We start from the raw sequence: 18,678 nt of genomic DNA, 5'->3' as shown, positions 1-18,678 counted from the left end.
AGAGGAAACCCACTGTCACCACTTCATGGGCTACTCTCTTCGATTAGCAGCAAGGGAACTTTTATATGCACCATCCCACAGACAGGGTAGTACATACCATGGCTTTTGATATACCTTTCGTGGTGCACTGGCTGGAACGAGAAATAGCCCAATGGGCCCACAGACGGGGATCGATCCCAGACTGACCACACATCAAGCGAGCACTGTACCACTGGGCTACATCCCGCCCCTCAATATTAGTAAGTTCCTTTTTTCTTGCACCAGAACAAATCACTTCACAACTCAAAATGCCATGTTAAAAAGTTTTATTTCATATTGCTTTTACATGATTGACTGCAAGCAGAACAAGTACATAAATGAAAAAGACGGTTCTCAACATGAATATTGCAGTAAAACACGAATCTAAAAGACTAAATACAAATTCCATCCTCTGTGGAAAGTCATATAGACGTATACGTTTTCTTTTTAACCCGTACAATTTGTACTAAAGATGTGTCCGTTAAAGTCATGTTTTACTATAATAAAATGTCATTATTTAAATAATAGTCTGAAGTTTTTAAAATGACTAAAAGCACTGTGCCCTTTCACAGATTACCCTATAAAACCAGGCTAGCATGAAGTAGATGGTTGCCTGTGGCTATGTGCCATTTAAAGCCATGCATCATTATAAAGCCGAGAACTACCATATTCATGGAAATTTACGAAGAAAGTCAGAAACGCAAAAATAGGAGATCTGGTTTTTTGGCACACATTACTTTCATTGTTTAATCATCAGTACTTAATTCTGCACACCTTCCAAAAATATTAAATGACTTAAGAAACAAAATTGGATTCACTATATTGTGAAAAAACCCCACCCATAACAAGTATGTTCCAAGTTATTAAGAAACAGGGGTTGTATAGCCTGAACATTTAATTTTTTTCAAATGATTAGATATATAACTTAACACCTTTACATTTACAACAAATGTTGTTTTTTGGGGGTTTTAATTATCGCACATAAAAATCTACTCAATATAATGATTACAATTTTCATAATAAATACAAATTATATTTCAGAAGTGTAGTTTGAACTGATTTACTAAAATAACATACTGGTATTAAATATTATTTCCCCCCCGTGTATATATAAATGCCAGTGGAAGGTATGTTGTCATTTCAAATGAAACGACGTATCCTGGCCAATATAAGATTGCATAATATACAGTTGTGACCTTTAAATTTGGCGGCAAACAATAACAATAAAATGCTGGTACCTAAAATGCAGTTTCGCACACACACAAAACTATTTCTTCTAATAAAAATGTATCCCTGCAAATTGTTTTTTGGATACCAGTACGACTTTTAAACTTAAAACTTGAAAAGAATGATTGAAATTCAACTTCCTTTTCGCCCTATCTCTAATTGGCAATATGAAAGAAAACTTGTTATAACCATAGTAATGTTGACATACAGTACAACAGTAACAACTACAGTTGAATGAGACTTCCCACCAACCACAACCACCAATAAATAAAATGCACCTCGATTGTTGTTAGCTTGATTCATCAAGACTATACACACACAGAGTAAAGAGTAATGAAAACTATTACAGAACAAAATTGTTATTGCACAATGTTATCACATTATAATGATTTCAAACGAATTAATGACACATTTATCGATTTGTTTCATTGTAATTTAAATGCTTGATTACCATAATAATAATTTATTAACAATTCACCAATACCAAATAAGGAGAAAGTAACTCAACAAAAAATAAATAAAACAAAAATAGAAAATATAAGAGAAAAACTTGAATACCCTAAACCAAATTTGGGCTGATCAGTAAAACACTTCTCAAGAATGTTTCTGAAGTTGTGTATCTATAAGTTTATTTACAAAGCAGTGTTATGCAATAAATTATGTTATTACCATAGTAGTATACCATACATGATTTTTACAATTGTTAGCTCTTGGCAAGAAAATTGTTTTAAAAGGAATATTTTAAAGATTGATAGTATAATATAATAAATATTAATAATATATATGGAGCAAAAGTGCCAAAAGATTCAGAAAAAAAATAAGATAAAAAACCCAAATCAAAATAAAGTGGTTCTGAGCAAAATACTTATTGAGGAATGCATATTGTATTAAGTATATATTAGGTAATTAGATCAGAATCCAGCTGAAAGAGTTAAAATCGTGTAAAAACGGCTTGTAAAACAATATGCGAGACAAGATGTGCAGTTTCATGTGAACTTTCGCACAGGAAAAATCTGTTACTGAAACTGCTGTGTGTCAAGGTGATTATCTTTTATATCACAAAAACAAGTGAAATAAGTTAGGAGAATAATATCTGTGAATATTCAGATACTATACTCTCTTTATCAGTGATCAAAAGCAGATGGCATGAAGGTCGGAAACGTGTATGCTTTCATCTTGTGAATAATATGTGTTTTACAAGGCAGTTTGCGAATCCCATTAAAATGTACTAAAATCAAAATTCTGATTTTAAAATGTGCCCAACCCAATTCAGAGTTTGTAAAGCACATCGGCCTTGCTCTCAAGATGTTTAAAAGTCTTTTTGGACTAAGATGCTTTTGATACCAGTTATCAAAATAGAAGGGATAATCATTTTTATTATGATAACCAGTACACAGCAGCTTTATAATGATTACAACAATTGTCTTGAGAATATGTACTTTTGACCATTTATGTTTAACACTAAATGCCTGAAGGAATGTAAAAAAAAATTAAAGGAATGTTCATGTTTCTTTAATTATTAATGTAGAATTCTATCAAAATATGGTATTAAATCACTGTAATAAATACATTTTATATAAACCAATAACTACTTAAGGAAGAATTTTTTTTTTTTCCTAATTAAAATGAAATGTATGTACGTTATAAAATTAACCATTTCCACCTGGTTTTAAAATTAACTGGCAGAGCAATCTCATTAGTTTATCTCCGATTTCCTCATCAATGTAAAATAATTAACAGTTTCAGTGCTTACCATCAATTCAAACAGCAATGTCAGAATCCTACAAGAGTTACCTTTCCTTACCTGATGACACAGTTATATAGTTTTAACATTATTTAAAAAACCAAACATTCTGCCAACAGTAAAATGGTTATGCTTAGCTTGCAATACGGTATGAAGTTATGAAATTTATTTCCTCAAAAACAAATGGCTGAATTTTTCTACACTGCCCAATAAAACAGAAACCAACTTAAAGAGCTTCTCCCAAGTCTATCACCACATGTGAAAGAACGCCAAAATGAAAAACGTGAAAACAATACCGCGTATGTTAAAACCTTTTTCATCCAACACATTTTTTTTTCTCTCAATAAAACAATATACTACAGCATATTTTTGTTCTCCTATTAAGATATATTACCTATCTGAATATATCCCAAGAGGATTTTTTTTTGTTTTCTCTGTGGTAAATAGCCAATCAGTGTAAATGTTTCGTCCCACAATGGGTGAAGTATTGTGAATGTCTTTGCGTCTAAAACATCACGACGACGTCACAAGAAATAAGTAACAACAATCAGACAGAACAAAGAGTTGACAAAAACAGATCCACGGTGCGTGGTGACGCAGGAGACGACACAGGTCGGCCATGATGGATTCAACCATCTTGCTTGTCGTTGGGGTCCTGGGTCCCTGGCGTCTCGTCACTGAAGAGAGGATTTTTTATTTCCATTTCGCCAGTCTGAAACAATAGAGAGGGTACACACACATTAGGGTTAGGAATGGTCATTCACACTAAAACATCTGTCATACAGTAACACACTACCCTCTAAGCCCTAATCATTGACTTTACATGATCAAACTTTTAGAATAATTTTAAACAACACCTCACCCCACCCCACCCACAATGGTTTAACAAATTCTAATACTTTATATTTTACACATTTTCTGTGTTATTGTTCTTAAATGGTTATTTTTAAAATTGGGGGGAATCTTGTCACAAATTGTATAAAAATATGTAGCTTTATACATTTGTGACTGTTATAATATATCAAAACAAAACAGGCTTCATAAATTCTGGCCCAATAACAGTATTAATCGTTAGTGACTTAAAGATGCAGGGTTAGCTCTGGGTGAACACAAAGTTCCGCCTAATTATCTATTAAACTTCAAAAATGACAGAAAACTAGTTATTTTCTAATAAAATGTGGTAAAATTATTTCGCCAGCTCAAAATAAAATTCGCCAATTATTTTCAAAATTTCGCAATTGGCGACTTTGGCGACTGCCAGAACTAGCCCTGAGATGACGGCATTCTCAAAAGAGCTTACGGGCGCCAGGCCTGGACACTCATACACTGTGTAGTCTCCTTCCTCATTCTCCTCCTCAGACTCCTCGTCAGACGCATCGTGTTTCATCTCACCATTCGCCCTGACATAAAAAAATAACACAATGTAAATCTTACAATTTCTATCATAATTATAATAACTGGAATTCAAATCAGTTGGAAAACTCCATCTTTGGCATGAAACGCCGAACTCACAAGCCCAGTTGTAAAAGACTACACCAGCCTCAGTGGTGAAGTGGTTACGCTATCAGCCTTAAGGCTGGTATAGGTACTGAATTCACATCCTAGTACCTACCATCCCAGCACTGGCTACAGAGCTCAAAACGGCCTGTGGCCAGGTCGCCAAATGTGACCAATGTCCTGTTTGGGCGACTTAAATATTAAAAAATAATGGCGTTAGTTGCCCAAATAATACTACTTGGGCAATCTTCCTTGGAGCTATAACATATGAGACACTATTAATATTTGTATTGCATATATTTATTCCACATTAAAATCTTGCTCGTGGTTCATGGTTTGCTAACCTTAATTTGCCAACATCCATTATTATTTTTTGGGCCACCATATTTTTTGGCGAGTTTCGAGCCCTGTGGCTACCATCTAGAGTGCATTTTAACAGCTCAGTGGGTTGGTGTAACGCAACTTAACAAATTCTCTCTCTCACTATCATTAACCATTAACCCACTTTGAGCAGTTGTCTGTCAAAACCTTTATTATTTTAAGTCCTTATTGAGAGGTGTCAATTCACTCATAAAGCAGCACAATTTCATTTTGTTTCAATGGTATTGATTCCCTGTCTGTCATATAACAGTCACCAAAAACAATTGATCTGTTGATGGATGGTACATACTAATTACCATTTAAGCTGTCTGTGGAAGCTTAAAGTGGGAAATATATCTACCAAATAAGCAGCTTCCCTAATATAGCCCAGTATATCGGAACTGCTGGCCACTTGATGACAGCCAATTAGGGCATGAAGAGACTGTAAATTAGATTCTCAGACTCACTTCTCCATGGCGATCATCTGCTGTTTCTGGTGCTGGTAGTGGTACATCTGGGCACTCTGAGCGAGTTTCCTGTCACCCGGTGATGGGAGTCGCTCCTTCGTCGGCCCGGTAACACCATACGCAGGGTATTCCACATCGCTGGCAGCCTTAGCGCTTCTATTCAGTCTGAAATATATATTACAAATTAGTTTGTTCATCCTCTTAAATCCAGTCTTTGTCGTAAATGAAATCAAGGCAAGCTGACGATATCACTCTCATGAAATAGTGCTTGGCAAAGCAATCGTATGAAGCTTCAAAAACAAATTAATTAAAGAGACATATCCTAGTTTCAGCCCGTGAAAATTAACACTAAGTTCAGTTAATCTACAAACCTGTAACACATTTGGATAAAGTTACAATTGAGTGAAACAGGAGTCTGTGACTTTGAAATGGTGAAATACCCTCTAAAATAGACTAAAACTCAACTCCATATCTGTTATTTCTCAGACTCATGTGCCTTTTTAAAAATATAATAAATGCATTTTGTGATATTAAAAACACCAGGATGACCCAAAACATTTAAAATGTACAGAAATGGATAATCTAAACAATAAAATCTAATTAAAGTATGATTTCAGTTATGAAAAACAGCTGTAATAGTAAAAAAAATATGCCTTGGTGTTTAAAAACTAGGGTATGTCCCTTTAAGAATTGAATCGCACAACAATCAATTTGCAGCCCTCCTAAAACTTTTCAGATGATTGTGGAGAGGAATGCGAGCGATCACTTTTCTTGGTGAAGACTGAAATTCATATTAAAACAGAAAGAAAGAAATGTTTTATTTAACGATGCACTCAACACATTTTATTTACGGTTATATGGCGTCAGACATATGGTTAAGGACCACACAGATTTTGAGAGGAAACCCGCTGTCGCCACTACATGGGCTACTCTTCCGATTAGCAGCAAGGGATCTTTTATTTGCGCTTCCCACAGACAGGATAGCATAAACCATGGCCTTTGTTAAACCAGTTATGGATCACTGGTCGGTGTAAGTGGTTTAACACCTACCCATTGAGCCTTGCGGAGCACTCACTCAGGGTTTGGAGTCGGTATCTGGATTAAAAATTCCATGCCTCGACTGGGATCCGAACCCAGTACCTACCAGCCTGTAGACCGATGGCCTACCACGACGCCACCGAGGCCGGTTTATTAAAACAGAAGCCAAAATGATCTTGAAAAAGCTGAAAACTCTGAAACATATACTGTGAAACCTCTCAAAACCGGACCCTCTGTAAACAGGAATTTCCTCAATTCCCGGACATTGTTCATGGTCCCTTTTTAAATATATGTGTAGGAAACTTGTCTCTAAAGTAAAGATATAAATAAAAGTGTTTGTTGAATTTATTATCACTGAACAATGACAATTTGTAGCAACTATATACTACAGATGATGATGATGAAACATTATCTCATCAATATATTCTGCTCAATTGTAAGATGAATATTCTGAATATGAAGTAGCCATCTCTTGCCACTTGTATGTCTATAAGGGAGATGGCTATAAATAATTCATTCATATTTGAAACTAGAAAGAATTGCTGCTATATGAACTTGTTATATTACTGAAATAAAATACTAAATATGCATGCTATTATTCAATGCATGTATTTTTTTATATTGTTAATTAGTTAGTAAGGTTAGGTGAAAATGTGTCTTCTGTGTTCTGCCTTCCCCATTATTGACACTTGCTATGTGGCAAGACATATTGATGCAACAATTTCATAAATATGCAAAATGAATATAATCAATTTATGTAGTGGCAATTCCTTCCAGTTACACATATTATGTTTGGCAACTTCACTCCATTAGGGATCTTATTTACAAAATAAACCTAGAGTAAAATCAACCAGCTGGAGCCTCAACTACAATGACCACCCCAGTTCTAAGACCACCCCAGTTCAATGACCACCCCAGTTCAAAGACCACCCCAGTTCAATGACCACCCCAGTTCAATGACCACCCCAGTTCGAATACCATCCCAGTTCTAAGACCACCCCAGTTTAATGACTGCCTCAGTTTAATGACCGTCCCAGTTCTAAGACCATCCCAGTTCAATGACCACCCCAGTTCTAAGACCATCCCAGTTCAATGACCACCCCAGTTCTAAGACCATCCCAGTTCAATAACTAGACCAGTTTTAAAACCACCAGAATATATAAATACCAGAATATTCCTTTATAATTTTATAGTAAAAATACTCCAATATTACAACTAATCCACTACTATGGATTGCAAGCAGTAAATTCAGATCCAAGGGTCATTTTGTGTTCATGTTAGCCCCACAAATGCAATCACATCATTCACCTGTTGAGTCACACAAGTGACAAACAATAAAACATTGATTATACATCTTGTCTGGTTATCCTCACCGTGGTATATAAACCTACCTGGTATATACCAAACATTATTAGAGTACGTGCTGGGCCATTAAATGGGGGCGGGTGCATTGTTATCATTAGTCGATGCACCCTATGTACTGTTGCGGTTGTGCATGCTGTCTGTTTGTAAATCCTAGTTTGGTGTTAAGATTGTTCCTATTGTCCTAAGTCCCTATTCTAGTGTAATCAACGGCACTCCAAAGCCACCCATCCCCCCCCCCCCCATCCTTGGATTATAATGAAATACAAGGAGAGGGGGGAATTATACTAGCCTAGCTATCTAGTTTGAAGGGTTTTACCCTTATAGAATGTGTATTGGTTAAAAAGCCTAGTGCTCTAATAAGGAGCTGGGCAAAAGAATACCGGCCTCAAGTACACACTTGCACTGCACCCAGGGGAAGCTGGACAAAAGAATACCAGTCTACCCTATCCCACCCCCAATCTACACAATTGCACAGGTCTCCCCTGGGTTGTCATGCCATGACCAGAAGTGGTCAGGCCCTTTTTAAGGGCCCTATGGGCAACCTAGGAAGACACCACAGCATCATAGAGGTCTAATTAACGAGCTACTCTCGATTCACTAATGTCAAAACCTATACTATCTCTGGAACTTTCTGTTTGACCAACCGTTCAAAATTGTACCCAATTTCCTCAACCAAATTTGTACACTTTTTCTCTTTGGCATAATACTTTGCGATATTCAAAATTCCATAGCACCAGCACCCTCACCCTCACCCCCACCCCTGCCTGCTACCGACCTTGGTCGGGTTGCTGGTGCTCCCTTGCACCTGCTAGTACAGACAAACATTAAAAATATGTTTGTTGAATTCCTAAATCTGACATCTCCAAAAAAAAAACCCATTCAGATCTATAAGGCTTGTATATAAGACAAAACATTAACAAGAAGTTACAGCAAAATAAAATATTGTAAGCTTAAACATCAAAAGGTCAAAAGTTTAGATTCATCATATTTTCCACGTACCTTTGTATCAAGTATGACAGCAAACCCATGGTTAGCAAATAAAAGACTTTACAAGTAACCTTCCCCTACACCAGTCACATATGTCTACGAGTTAAAGTGGAATACTTAGTAAATTAAAGAATTAAGACCTTGAGTCTTCCATCATTATATAGCCTCATGTGTCCAGCAGGAAGTTCTGTTAAATGAAGACAAACTTTTAGTTATGACAAGAAAGCAGGAAATGTGGCTCAGCTAACAAACAGAATTATGTAATACATGTGTGTCTGGGTAATCTCCAGCATATTGGAGCAGGAGCAAGGTCCAGATCCAGTTACATGTGATAATTACCCCTCACACATGTCTCCCATTCCTCATGCTCAATCAAAGCTACCACATCTCAGCCATCCAGGAGAGTATACACAAGATTGTGTGATCAATCACTACAGTAGTTATTACATAAATTAACGTTTTATCAGGCATGTAATCATGCATAACAGAGTCTCCATAATCACCATAAGTCAATTAGTGTTTTGTCATATAATATTTAGCCATACTGAATTATGATGACATATTAAAACAATATGCCATAATTACACATATGCCATATGTCAATTGTTTATCCTATACTGATGGAAAGAAATAAGGGAACACACAGTTATTTGACACCAAAATTAATTCTGCGTGGTCGGTTTGGGATCGATCCTCGTCGGTGGGCTCATTGGGCTATTTCTCGCTCCAGCCAGTGCACCACGACTGGTACATCAAAGGCAGTGGTATGTGCTATACTGTCTGTGGGATGGTGCATATAAAAGATCCTTTGCTGCTAATTGAAATGAGTAGCCCATGAAGTGGCAACAGTGGGTTTCTCCTCTCAAGATCTGTGTGGTTCTTAACCATATGTCTGATGCCATATTACCATAAAAAAATATGTGGATAGTAGATACGAACAAGAAATAGCTCAATGGGTCCATCGACGGGATCGATCCCAGACCAGCCACACATCAAGCGAATGCTTTACCACTGGGCTACATCCCGCACCCCTTACAATAGATTAAGTGGAATACCAAGATGTGGTAAACTATGAAGAAATACTTTAGCAAATAACCTCGTTTCTCCGACATCAGTGTAGCCATAGAACTACATTATGAACTGTATTATGAAGATAACCTGTAATTTAAAACCTTTGTTCCTAAGACATAAATAGCCATCCTTTAATTAATTCAATACGACAGTAGTGCTTGATCTTAAGGCTTAAGTCTATTTTCCTGTTAATTTGATGTTGATTAATACAGACATTCCATGCCTTAGATATATGGAATGCTAAGACTGGGTCAGGGTATATTGTTAGGCACATGTCGTGGTAAAAACCCACCTTGCATGGTTAGCATAATTACATTTCCGTAAAAAACCCAATCATGTACTAAATTATCAGTTAACAAGCAAATAAAAATTATTTACTTATAACAGGTTGCTTTGCTAATTACGTTTAAATTAAATATTTTGTTTTTACAAAATCCTTTATTTTTACAAAATACATTTTTGGTTTTTACGAAAAAGGACCAAAGAAAGAAAAAAAGAGTAAAGTTTGTTTTATTTAATGACGCCACTAGAGCACATTGATTTTTTATCTTATCATCGGCTATTGGATGTCAAACATATGGTCATTCTGACACTGTTTTTTAGAGGAAACCCACTGTTGCCACATAGGCTATTCTTATACGACAGGCAGCAAGGGATCTTTTATTTGCGCTTCCCACGGCCTTTGTTGAACCAGTTATGGATCACTGGTCAGTGCAAATGGTTTACACCTACCCATTGAGCCTTACGGAGCACTCACTCAGGGTTTGGAATCGGTATCTGGATTAAAAATCCCATGCCTCGACTGGGATCAAACCCAGTACCTACCAGCCTATAGACCGATGGTCTAACCACAACGCCACCGAGGCCAGTTAAGGACCAAAGAATGCACAGAAATGTTGAGATGTGTGTGCTTCATTCTAATATTAATTTAAAAGAAATACTCAAATGACAGTAAATTAGCAAGATGAAAGAACAATGACAAAAACAATGACAGTATGAAATGCATCTCTTTTTTTAATGTGTTGTTAGAAAAAAATTTTTTATTTATTTTGTTACACACTATAATTACAAAAAAAGACAAGCCATTCAAAAATACCTGGATGAAATCTTCATTTGTCTTTTGAAAACAGTAGTTACAAATTAATCCTCCCTGTGGGACTTCCTTTTTTTTCTTTTCTTTTTTTCATACTTAAGGTTCAAGCATGCTGTTCTGGGCACACACCTCAGCTATCTGAGCTGTCTGTCCAGGACAGTGGATTAATTGTTAGTTGTTAGTGACCTACTCAATGAGTCGCTAAAACTCGCTCTGAGTAGGAGCCGGTACCGGGCTGCGAACCCTGTACTTACCAGCCTGTAGTCCAATGGCTTAACCACTGCACCACCGAGGTCAGTATAAATGTTGTGATGTGTGTGCTTCATTATAATATTTTTTTTTTTTTTAAATACTAAAATGACAGTAAATTAGTAAGATGAAAGAACAATGACAGAAAAAAAGATAACATGAAATGGATCTTTTAAAAAAAAGAAATGTTAATGTCAGAATTTTAAAATATTTTATTAGTTTTATAAAAAAAAACATATTTATAAAAAAAACAGACACGACATTCAAAAACATCTGGCTGAAATCTTCATTTGTCTTTTGAAAACCGTAGTTATGAATTAATCCTCCCCGTGGGCCTGTAAACGCTGGCATCTGATCAACAATTAACACCAAGCTGTCGATGGCATGTTGATAACGATGTTTTTGCGGGAATGTTTGTCCGTGGTGCTTATTGCCTATCGCTTATCATACCACTGGAAAGGCGCTGTTCACTCAGTTATTAACAAGTGTACAACCAGCAGCCTGACAATCAATACAACAAAACAAACCACACAGGTATAAAGCTCTTTTCCAGGTACGCAAGCATAATAACATTCGGTTTAGTCAGTACTTAGATGAGGGGACCATCTGTTGACACCAGTTGGTATACCAAGCACCATAGTCATTTTCTGTTAATTAACCCCACTGGGGACACCTAGGAGATGACAATAGGTTTATCACACCAAGCATTGTGTTCAACATTTGTTCTCTGTATGTATAAGCTGGTAGCAGATTCAGCGTGCTCATGGGATATAAAAGTTGGTTTTGTTTGATGACACCATTAGAACACATTGATTATTTATCATCATCGGCTATTGGATGTCAAACATTTGGTAATTCTGACACACAGTCATCAGAGGAAACCCGTTACATTTTCTTAATGCAGCAAGGGATCTTTTATATGCACCTTCCCACAGACAAGAAAGCACATACCATGGCCTTTGTTGTGATGCATTGGTTAGAATGAGAAAAAAACCAATCAGTTGAATGGATAAACCAAGGAGGTTCGATCCTGTGATGCAAGCATCTCAAGCGAGCACTCAACCGACGGAGCTAAATTCCACCCCTCATGGAATATAAGCACAGAAATAAATTATATTTTTATTTACAAACAACTTCATTAAAGTTTTAAAAATGTTCGATGAGCAAGCCATTCAGTACCTCTCTCCTTCCAAAAAGATTACACAACTTAACCTTCTATTTAGTACAGAATAATTATAAAAGTTGGTCAGAATCCTTAGTACAGTGGTTACAAGTACTTAGTCACAAGATGTTAAAGGAGCAAAAAGGCACAATGAAAGAATAATGGACTCCATCATATGTGGCCATGTGGACAGAAAAAGTATACCCAAGACGGCGTAAATTTCAATCAGGGATGAGGCTTGTCGAATCCCAGCATCAAAATGTCCTTCACTTACTGACCTCATGCAAGACAAAATTTATTCATTATGGGCTGATGTCATGCAAAGGTTCTGTCTTGCATAACTAGGGATGGAAGAAAAATGCATACAGGCTACCAACCAACAAGTGGTCAAGCAAATGTCAATGTTCTTCTCTTTTTTTAAACCACTCATTCTGACCAGAAAAACATCATTAGTTTCAGTACCCTCTATGTCATACATATGAAATACAATATTCGTAAGTCACTGATCAGCTACAGAGAATGGTATGTCCAATATTTATAATAACAAGCTGAGCACCAGATAACAGCTAAGTACACTTGGATCTTGCCGAGTGTCTGTTCTGATAATGACTACACCCAGTCCACATACAAATAGCAATTAGCATGGTGAAAAATGATCTTTGTAACACTCACACAGTCGGGCTACAATACTGAAACCATGAGTAAATATCAGTTTTTTCATTGTCATGGTGTACAATGATCTTTGAAATATTCACACCACAGCCTGGCTACCAATGAAACCACTAGTGATGAAATATTAGTATCTTCATTATCATGATGGACAATGATCTCTGAAACATTCATGCCACCATCTGGGTAATACATTGATCATACATTAGCTTCTTTACTGGCCTTACGATTATATTCAGTGGAGATGATAGTGTTTTCCCTAGCTTGTTTGAAGATGGTGCAGCAATATGTCTCAATACACTAGTGCCATCTTGCCTTAATCAGTACCATGCTTCCCTGAGATCAAAGAAGCCTTTTTCAATAATTAATTCTAAAGTTGCCTTTATATAACACTCAGAAAATGTCATTAATTTATTAAAGCAAGTACATTGATTACACTTATTTTTATTTCAATTAATTTTGTTAGTCTTTAATTGAAAAAAAAGTGCCCTAAAATGGTGAAAATGCCCCCAAAGTGTTTAGTCTACCATGCCTTGCCCATTTCTAGGGAAACACTAGATGATGATGTTGAATGTCCACGAGGTCAACTTCTCACCATTATTAGTTAGCACCTGCAGATCGATGAACCACCACAAAGTCATGTTCAGTGATGCCTTACATTAAAAGATAATTGGTTGGGGTTCGCTGGAGACCAATTAATTTTGTTGACTAGATAGTGGTCAGAACCACACGTTTCCTAATCTACCATATGGGAATATTGGAAAACAAAGTTTGTTTAACAACAATGGTGTATTTTAAAAAATGGCTTTTTCATGTGTAACATAAATATGGTTATTGTGAGATTTGTTCTATAATGTGAAAAGAAACCCAAGCAAGGAAGAAATGTTTTATTTTAACGATCGATGCACTCAACACATTTTCTCTACAGTTATATTATGGCATCAGACATATGGTTAAAATAATGACCATACAGGTGAGGATGAATGAGTGAGGAAAACTGCTGGCACAATGTTTCTCAGCCAGATCCCTGAACATTATGAGAATGACAGCACAAACCTAATTTTCACACATTAAATTTAGAACATCATTTACATGGTCATGATGAGTTACGCAAAAACAAAATGGATTACCTCATCTTGTTTTTTCTGCATAACCTAAAACTGGTTTATGCAAATTTTCACTGTTCAGAGGACTGTTGGTGGATCTTAGGGTTTTTTTCTGTTTTGTTAGTAGCAGTCTATATGGAAGATCATAACGTGCAATCTGTAATCCTGTGTGTTATGCATACAGAAGACCCCCTGCTGCTTATCCAAGCATATGGCTTATTTAAGTAGTAGTATACATGGCAGCAGCAGGCTTCTATCACTTCCTGGATCAAAGGATGCAATTACCATACAACTGACACCATATCATACAGCTGTTGTTTAGTTCGGGTTTAGCTCAACAAATGTTCCTTTCCTTATGAATAAATGAATGAATATTTAAAGACACCCCTTTGTGCTGGGGTTTTGTTAAACATTCATTCATTCATTCAAACAATATTAATTTTTTTGCTTATAAAAATAATCAAATTGTGATTTGTTAAACATATTTGCTATATGAGTTCAAAGGCATTTTTTTATCCAGAAGTTGGATGTAGTCCAGTGGTAAGGCACTCGCCTGATGCATGGGCAGTCTAGGATAAATCCCCATTGGTAAGCCCATTGGAGTATTTTTCACACCAGCCCATAGGACTATTTCTCGTCCCAGTACATTACAACTGGTATATTAAAGGCATACTGTCACGGATTTAAGGACCTTATTTCTCTAAAAATGGATAATAAATAAAAAATACATTAATTGTTGGAAACCAAATCTAGCTATTGCATCACCTTAACTGAACCATGATGGAATGAAATCCATGTCAACCCTCTCAGCAATTTTAGTTTTTGAATTATGGACCATTGCCATAATTCAGTTATTTTTACAAAATATCATTAACAAATGGAGTATGGTGGTTATGAAGATGGTTGAATAAAGTACATTTAGGGACAAATCAAATTATTGTTGTTCAGGTAATACTTTGTTAGACCATTAAATAGGTCAGTGGTCTGTGACAATATGCCTTTAAAGGCAATGGTATGTGCCATCCTGTCTGTGGGATGGTGCATATAAAAGATCTCCTGCTACTAATAAAAAAATCAATATGATAAAATTACCAAATGTTCAACATCTAATAGCCAATGATTAACAAATGAAAATGCTCTATAGTGGTGACATTATAAACAAAACAAACTAATTTTGTTTAAATCTAAAAATAGGTGTTTTATTTGAACTACAAAGCACTGATCGTCGCTAAAGAACAAAAGTTAATAAACATGTCAGGTTTTCCAACTTTTAAACAATACACCCATGTTCCAGACATTGAAAAATTTAGTATTAAAATTATTTTATGAATTATTCCTGTGTCAAGTTAGAAAGATGTGAATTTTGACATTGACATTTGGAATGATTCACTTAAATTGTGACAACTTTATTTTTAATATATTATTTATATGACTTGACGAATGCTCCATAATACAAGACTTTAGGAAGAGATGTCATAAAACCCCAGCATGTTTCGAATCACAGAAACAGATCAGAATGCAAATCAGAGAATCAGAACAGAATGCAAATCAGAGAATCAGAATGAAAATCAGAGAATCAGAACAGAATGCAAATCAGAGAATCAGAACAGAATTCAAATTTAGAAAATTAGAACAGAATGTGAATCAGAGAATCAGAACAGAATGTAAATCAGAGAATTAGAACAGAATGCAAATCAGAGAATTAGAACAGAATGTGAATCACAGAATCAGAACATATTGCAAATCACAGAATCAGAACAGAATGTAAATCACAGAATCTGAACAGAACACTAATTTATATGCTAAAATGTTCTCAATTTTATTTAACCCAAATATACATGCATTGTTAACCAAAAAGCTTATACTTGTGTTCCAGTACAAACTTCTTGAAAAAGCAATTAGTGAAAAATGTCATTATTCCACGTAATTTAACAACGTATCTCAATAAATCTCAGTTTCATGAGAAAAGAATATTAAGTTGTCCATTTACTCAGCATATCAGATACATTACTTCTACCAGGGGCTCATATACTGCTCATATATTGCTAATTAATATAATGGAACAAGAAGCACAACAGCACAATATATTATACAGGTAATAAGAACATGACATGTTTAAACTTTTCACCTGAACCAGAAAATGCTTGTAAATTTTTGTTTTTTTTATAATAATAAAACAAATTTTTGTTTTAAAATTATCTGTCAAAAGACTCAACTCAATTTAATTTTGATGACTATTTGCATGTTTAACAACAACACATTTTGAATCTAAACAAAATGATGTATCACGACAAACCATGAACCGGGCTACCCCAAAAGCCAGTTTATTTATATATGACTTGATTTTAAGGAATCTGCATAAGATTGAACCTGGACATCAAAATACTTTTGTTGAATTAACAAAACCTTCCCAAAAACAAAGTGCAAAAATTAGGAAAAGACAAAGTAGACATTTAAAGTATTATTTACCTAGGGAAATGTAGACACAAATTCCATTTTTCACTATGCACACTGTATTAAATGGCATGTAATATTAACAGTCTTACACCGCTGTCATTGTCAAGGCCTCATCTGCTTCGTAGATCTATTGCATAACAGTTTTGGTGATGTCATGTGAGACAAGTCACTCTTGAAAAACATAAGCCTGGTTTATGGGAGTAGCTAAAGAATGTCGACATTAGACTACAGTATGCATTTAATCTCTTCATAACAGAAATTGGCATGGATATTAATATTTGTTGGTTGATCTTGACAATAAAATGAACAAGGTAAAACATCATTTCATCAAATCAATGGTATATTACAATGTGTGTGCGCAGAACCTCTCTGTGTGTGTGTGTGCGCGTCTCTCTCTCTGTGTGTGTGTGTGTGTGTGTGTGTGTGTGTCTCTCTGTTTGTGTGTGCATCTACATATATAATATATATATATATATGTATGTATGTATGTAAGTGTGTGCGTGTGCGTGTGCATGTGCGTGTGCGTGCGTGCGTGCGTGCGCGCGTATTTGTATGTATATATGTACCAGCTTAATTTATATTTTTTCTCCTAGTAATGACTGCTATTATAATCACCTGTTTCTCAGTTATTAGAAGAAATACCTGATATATGATGGTATGAAACTTTTTTATTTTTCATTCTTTTTATTATTATTTTTTTTTTTTTTTATCAAAGCATATTGTTACAAATGATGCACAGGAGATTGGGTAGAAAGCAAAAAAAACACACCTCAGAAATGTAAAGAGAAGACAAATTGAGATATTGAATTTCTGAGAAAATCTAATGCTCACAATGGAAAACCATAATGAAAATCGTGAGTCTTCAGCAAAGAGCTGAAAAGACCAGTGATTAGATTAACATGTTTGATTAACACTGCAGATCAATGGACAAGCACACCTCGAGCAAGCCTGGCAGAGATCAATGCTAGCTATGTCAACACGCAAACACACCAGGCATACCCTGTACCAACAAAACAAACCCTGTACCAACAAAACAAACCTAAGTATTTGGGTAAATAATACTCTAATGATTTTCTCAAATGTCCACATGCCCATAGTCAGTGTCACTAGATTTGTATCTCTCTCAGAGGTAGCGAGGAATGACAAGGAAGGAAATGTTTTATTTAATGAAGCACTCAACACATTTTATTTATGGTTATATGGCATCAGACATATGGTTATGGAACACACAGATATTGAGGGAGGTAACCCACTGTAGCCACTTCATGGGCTACTCTTTTCGATTAGCAGCAAGGGATCTTTTATATGCACCATCCCATAGACAGGATAGCACATACCACGGCCTTTGGTGTACCAGTCGTGGTGCACTGGCTGGAGCGAGAAATAGCCCAATGGGCCCACTGATGGGGATCTACCTCAAACCGACCGCGCATCGAGCGAGCGCTTTACCACTGGACTACATCTCGCCCCCGAGGAATGACAAATGTAATAAGAAAATTAACATACTGTCAACATGCCCAATAACACAACTGTCTGTGGACACAGCAGGTTTGAAGACAGACTTCAGAGAGAGTCTTGCATACAATACAATATCTGAGGAACACCTAAAGTCATTAGCTTGAAACAGCCTTGCCAAATATAATATGTACGCAAAGTAATGTGCATGTATTATACATAAGCTGCATGTATACTGTAAATTACATGTAGTAGTTAAGGATTTGACCACTTCAGAAGGGGTCTAGTTATGAAAGCAACAACAACAAACAAATAAACAAAGCCAACATTTAAAAAAAATAAAACCCAACTAAATCCATAAAATAACCATCATCACAGATGAATAAACAGACGAATGACAATTAAATTATATGGCATGACATAACAAACATAAATTTGAATGAATGAATAAATGAATGAATGAATGAATGAACAAATAACACCCATAAATAAATGGGGGAAAAGCGTAGTTCCATTAGTGATTAGTAAACAGCTTGAATGAATGAATAAAAGAATGAATAAATGAATGAAAGAATGAATTAACAAATGAATAAATGAAATTTGTTTATGAATGAATGAATGAATGAATGATTGAATGAATGAATGAATATTTAATGATAATGGATAGAAATTCTTCAACCCATATTAAATACATAATTTGTTTACACATGACG

General features: G+C 35.6%; 1 protein-coding gene across 1 annotated transcript in view; it reads right to left on the bottom strand.

The window, feature by feature from the left end:
• Positions 1-290: 290 nt before the first annotated feature.
• Positions 291-18,678, bottom strand: part of LOC121384792 (neural proliferation differentiation and control protein 1-like) — a 54,751-nt gene continuing 36,363 nt past the window's right edge. The window contains exons 6-8 of the mRNA XM_041515372.1: positions 5,314-5,478; positions 4,290-4,389; positions 291-3,701 (exon numbers count right to left, since the gene is read on the bottom strand). Coding sequence (XP_041371306.1) covers positions 3,618-3,701; positions 4,290-4,389; positions 5,314-5,478 — 349 coding nt within the window. The 3' untranslated portion in view covers positions 291-3,617. The remainder of the gene's footprint in view (positions 3,702-4,289; positions 4,390-5,313; positions 5,479-18,678) is intronic.

Source organism: Gigantopelta aegis, chromosome 10 (genome assembly GCF_016097555.1).
Source record: "Gigantopelta aegis isolate Gae_Host chromosome 10, Gae_host_genome, whole genome shotgun sequence".
NCBI lineage: Eukaryota > Metazoa > Mollusca > Gastropoda > Neomphalida > Peltospiridae > Gigantopelta > Gigantopelta aegis.
This window is presented reverse-complemented; position numbering and strand designations above follow the sequence as displayed.